General features: G+C 35.6%; 1 protein-coding gene across 1 annotated transcript in view; it reads right to left on the reverse strand.

Annotated features, from left to right (window-relative positions):
* Window positions 1–998: 998 nt before the first annotated feature.
* LOC135216408 (C-type mannose receptor 2-like) overlaps window positions 999–5,000 on the reverse strand; it is a 32,419-nt gene continuing 28,417 nt past the window's right edge. Inside the window, exons 6-7 of the mRNA XM_064251702.1 lie at window positions 2,356–2,445; window positions 999–1,341 (exon numbers count right to left, since the gene is read on the reverse strand). Coding sequence (XP_064107772.1) covers window positions 1,190–1,341; window positions 2,356–2,445 — 242 coding nt within the window. The 3' untranslated portion in view covers window positions 999–1,189. The remainder of the gene's footprint in view (window positions 1,342–2,355; window positions 2,446–5,000) is intronic.

Raw genomic sequence — 5,000 nt, forward strand, 5'->3', positions numbered from 1 at the left:
CATAGAAACTGCACAATGTTGCGTTCTCTCTCTCTCTCTCTCTCTCTCTCTCTCTCTCTCTCTCTCTCTCTCTATCATTTTAGTAAGCAAAGCTTTTACTTAAGTTATACCAAGAGTATTTTATTGAACTTCCCGCAGTCGTAATCTGTACCCGTAACGGGCCTAAAAACATCGGGTATAGGACGTGTTTACCGACTCGAGACCGTCAGTCTCTCAGTGAGGCTGTCAAACTGACAGTTGGTAAAATTGTGACACTGGTACTCGTTGCCAGGGCTATTCCCATAGCCTTGTTGTAAGGGTTGCATAAAAGTTTAATACACATACAAGAAAAATAAATGAAAAAGACAAAAATATCCGATAGGTATATATATATATATATATATATATATATATATATATATATATATATATATATATGCTAAATGTCATATCAGTACCAAACACATAGGCTTACAGACATAGCACTCTCTGTCTCTCTCTCCTATGTGCATATTCTATTAACAGATGTCCTTTTCTTTGTATGCAGCTCCTTTTATCAATATGTACCTCTTTTTGTGTATCTCTCTACTTACTGGCACCTCTCTGAATCTCTCTCTTGTTTCAATTCATGTGTCTCGATTGGTCTATCCTCATGTCTTTCTCTCTGTGTATATCTTTACATTTACCCAGTGAAAAAGAGCGAGAACCAAGAAAGGATTCTTTCAGAGGACGTCAGATCATTCAGTTAAACCGTCGTTGTTGTTTTTTTTTATCTCTACCGTTTGAGGCGCTTCGTGTCAGCGACGTAAGGGAACGTTGACTTGGGCAGGTTTTGGATCAATAGAAGCAGCGGTATTTAAGCTGCTGTGATTATTTGTCGGGTGGTGGGAGTTCGTCTTTTCTATATCGTGAGCAATCCCATCCCAAGGATCAGTGTTTAGAGGCTTGTCTCAATTTGGGAGTCTGGTGTGAGCGAAAATAAGTCAAAAGGGGGCACAAATGAGCGAGAAACAAAACCGTTCATTTAAGGATTTTAATTGAATAGACTGGGTCACGGCATTACTCACCGTCCAGTATATGAAACATCTAATTTGGCAACAGGCGCCACAGCAGGACCGGGATGCATTAATGAAAATCCCAAAAGCGCTACCATTGTCACAGCAACACTCTCTACCTCCGTCCCCCACCCCCTCCCCCAACAACAACAAAGTTATTCAATCAGCTGGCATATGGGGTAAAGATGATTTGATCCAGCGATGTCTCGAAAGTAAAAGCGTCCTTGACCTAATATGCACAAGTGATTCTCGTTACTTCCCCCTTCAGGTTCTTGATGGCTACGGCCGAGGCCCCAAAATGGTGTCCCTATGGGAGGAAGTAATACAGGAATCTTGATAAAAAGGTAAAGATTATAATATTATTTACGACCGACTCATTATATCATGAACGTTTTTGGAAGGAGTCCGTTGAAATGGATACCTTTGACTGAACAAAAAGAAAATTAATGAAATTAAATACACATGAAATTATTAATACACGAAAAATAAATCAGTGGCTGAAGAGATAGATGAGTGGTGAGTGTTGAAGTCTTGGAAACAAAACCATATAACTAAAGAAAGATTGGCGGGCAAATCACTTTCTACTTTATATACTGTATCCGTTTGTTTTCCTCTATTTACTTATTTAATAATTAACCATATATTCTGTGATCTATCTCTTTTCATTGTTCCTCTACGTAACTGAAAGTACTTTAAACTTTGTCAAATAATAAAGCTAAAGACGTTTCTTACGGGAGTTTCATTTAGTTTTCAACTATCTGTTTTCTTTCAATATTCTCTTTCAAGATTTCCATGCCTCTTCTGAGCCTTGAGATTTAGATCAGCGATTGATCGAAAAAAGATATGAATAACATTGCATATTCACAGCCTGGTGGCTGGGAAAATCAATAAAAAAAAAGCTGAAATTTTACGACTAATCTCATTGAAAATGTTGATCATACAAGTAACAAACGTTTGTATTGAACATGTTCTTTGCTTGTGTATCAAATATTTGTAACTATATTATTATTCATCTGTGTGATGAATACTTATAATAAAGATTTCATAATTTTCTTTGTCAAATTGATTAATTTGTTATACGATAATCTGCAGTAACTGATTTAGATAACAGTTATGGATCAAGTTGTTATCCTTTGATATGGAAATATGCAGCAAACATATGTAGCAAAATTTTTGCTCTTCTGTGCTGCATACATTGGCAATAAAATATAATTTATGCAGCAAACATTCTAAATAAAATTATTTCTCATTTCATTTCTGATTGATGTTTTAATTTTTAGTGTTAATTGTTTATTTGATCTAACAGAAGAATCATTGTTACCCATAGGAACCGCCGATCCATCCGTCCACGTCCAAAGACCTTCGTGACCCTCGTCGGAGCCTCCAATCCAGTAATCATGATCTTCCAGCCCTGCAATTCGAGGTAACAAGGTAATTTCTATGGCATATCAAAATTACTTTTTATGGAATAGCAAAATTATTTTAATGGGATAACAAAATTATTTTCTCTGAATCTCGCAGTACAGTTCCATATGAATCATTTCTACCGGGGACTTGAGGATGGTGATAACCATCTTTCCAGTGTTTTCGTATTGGCTATGATGTATAGACTGAGCGATGCTTTTCGGTTTGCTAAGGAAGATACTTTCCTTTTTATAGATCATGGAGATTTATGGTTGTTAAATGTTAAAGTCTTCATGAATCATGTAGGGGACAGAGAACGTTCCTTGAAAAAGTATTTTTCCAGATATGCATTTTTCTAGCAATCAGTGTTCCAATGAGTCCCTCAGTCGTAAAACAAAAGGCAACAATGACATTTCTCTATGTGCCTGAACACTAACTTAGGTGTGAATAATGCTTCTGTATAATATCTAATTCCTACAGAATGCAGACATATGCTTTTACCATAAAGAAAATATCGCTTCGGCGATTTACATAAGAAATAAGGCCACATCTCAGACTCATTGCTTGTAAAAGGAAATTGACTATTGTTTTATAAAACTAGTTTATTCTTGTTCAACTGTAGAAAATTTTTCGAATATTGACTAGTAATTCAGTTATTTACAGCAAGAACAGTATCAAAAATCATTACAAGATTAAGAAAGAAAGTCAACAAATAAGCATATACATTCTTAAAAAGAAATATTTTAAAGTATAATTTAAAATGTTTAAAAAACTAGGCTAACACATGGATTATGTATATATATATATATATATATATATATATATATATTATATTATATATATATATATATATATATCCCATAATAATAGAAAGAGCCCATAAAAACGCCAAAAGATAGAAAGTTAGTTCAATATTTCAAAGGACAACTCTCTCCCTCTCATGAATGAAATGAAATAATAATAACAGGAGGGTGATATTTACACCAAGAGTTCCAGAGGTCAGCCGTTATGTCACTCCGGTAGATAACTCCCTAATCTTCTTAATGGCTGGAGGAAGATTTTATCCGTAATATCAGAGTCCTAAGCTCATTTTGAGAGTGATTTACTAGTAAAACCGATGTAGGATTTTTCACAGTCGAGGCAAAGGATTTCGAATACCCCAGTGTCTTTGGGGACTGCCTTTTGTTGGACATTACTCAGGGATTTGACTAAGGTATTTCAGTGGATAAAAGCAAAAAGATTAGAGTTTCTAAATGTCTGAATCAACGTCTTATTCCTTTCCGAGTGCGGGATTTCGATTTTATCGTTTGGGCGTCTCTTTAGTCTTCTTTTGAAGGAGCGGTAGAAGATTATGTTAGCTTCATGGATTGCTTCTCAATTATATGGTCAGGGCACTTTAAAAATACCAGCTGCTTACAGATTATTTCAGTTTCCTTTTCTAGGAAATCTTGGTAGCACATCCGCAAGCTCTTAAAAATAAATTGCTGAGTATGCCAATCTTGATAGAAATGTCATGATATCTAACATAGTAAATGTATGACAGTAAAAATATTGGCTTTCTCTATGTGCTAAATTTGTATGCTGTCGTGTCTCAAATTATTAGAACATCAAGAAAAATAATTTCCTCACCCGTTTCCCTCTCAACTTTGAATTTGATGCTGGACACTACTGCATTTAATTTTGAAGAGAGAGAGAGAGAGAGAGAGAGAGAGAGAGAGAGAGAGAAGGGAGGGGAGGGGTGCTGAAACCAAGATACACAGAGAGCAACTAAAAGGGAGAGTGGGATTTCAAAGCCTGAAATTCGTTGAAGCTGCCCCACCTATCATCCCAAAATATTATCTACAATTCTCATCCACCGCATGTTTTTTTTTTTTTTTTAGGTTTTATTGCATTTATTATTTCAGTTTTAAAATATTCCATGTATAGGCTGGCTAAAACTGGACCTAAAGGGCTGCTCGTGCTGCACCCATTTTTTTTCTTATAGAATGGCTCCCCGAATACAAAGACGTTGCTTGATACAAATAATTCAACTAAATTTATTATTTTATCCAGGGCTAGTGGGAAATTGTCTGATTAGGGCCTAGGCTCATTTTTCTCTCAAGTCTATAGTACGTCCTGGGAATCAACATCTAAGCTTAAAAGTTTTAAGTTGTGGTAAATGTCCTGATTTGAATTTGTGACAGAAATCCGTTTTATGTGACGAGGAGAAAATATGCCTAAGAATGGGGAAAGGAGGCCGAATAACCACTTAGAAATTATATAATTGAAAGCTCCTGCGCAGGCGATATAGACGTTGTACATCGTGATCATGGACAAAGACTTTTACCCCGACAAAATCGACCAAATCCTTCGTGACAGAAACACTTATGACCGGTAAACGAAAAACCCCCTTCAAAACGTCCCTACATAATTTTTTTTTTTTCAAAAGTAAGATTAGTAACTAAGCAAAGACAAAAAGAACGTTGAACTGCTGGAGACATCTAAAGTCATTAGCCAAAAATTACATTACTTTTATGGACTTCCTAAAACTCACAAAGATAAGACCTATCATAGCATGTGCTG

Source organism: Macrobrachium nipponense, chromosome 19 (assembly GCF_015104395.2).
Source record: "Macrobrachium nipponense isolate FS-2020 chromosome 19, ASM1510439v2, whole genome shotgun sequence".
NCBI classification, from domain to species: domain Eukaryota; kingdom Metazoa; phylum Arthropoda; class Malacostraca; order Decapoda; family Palaemonidae; genus Macrobrachium; species Macrobrachium nipponense.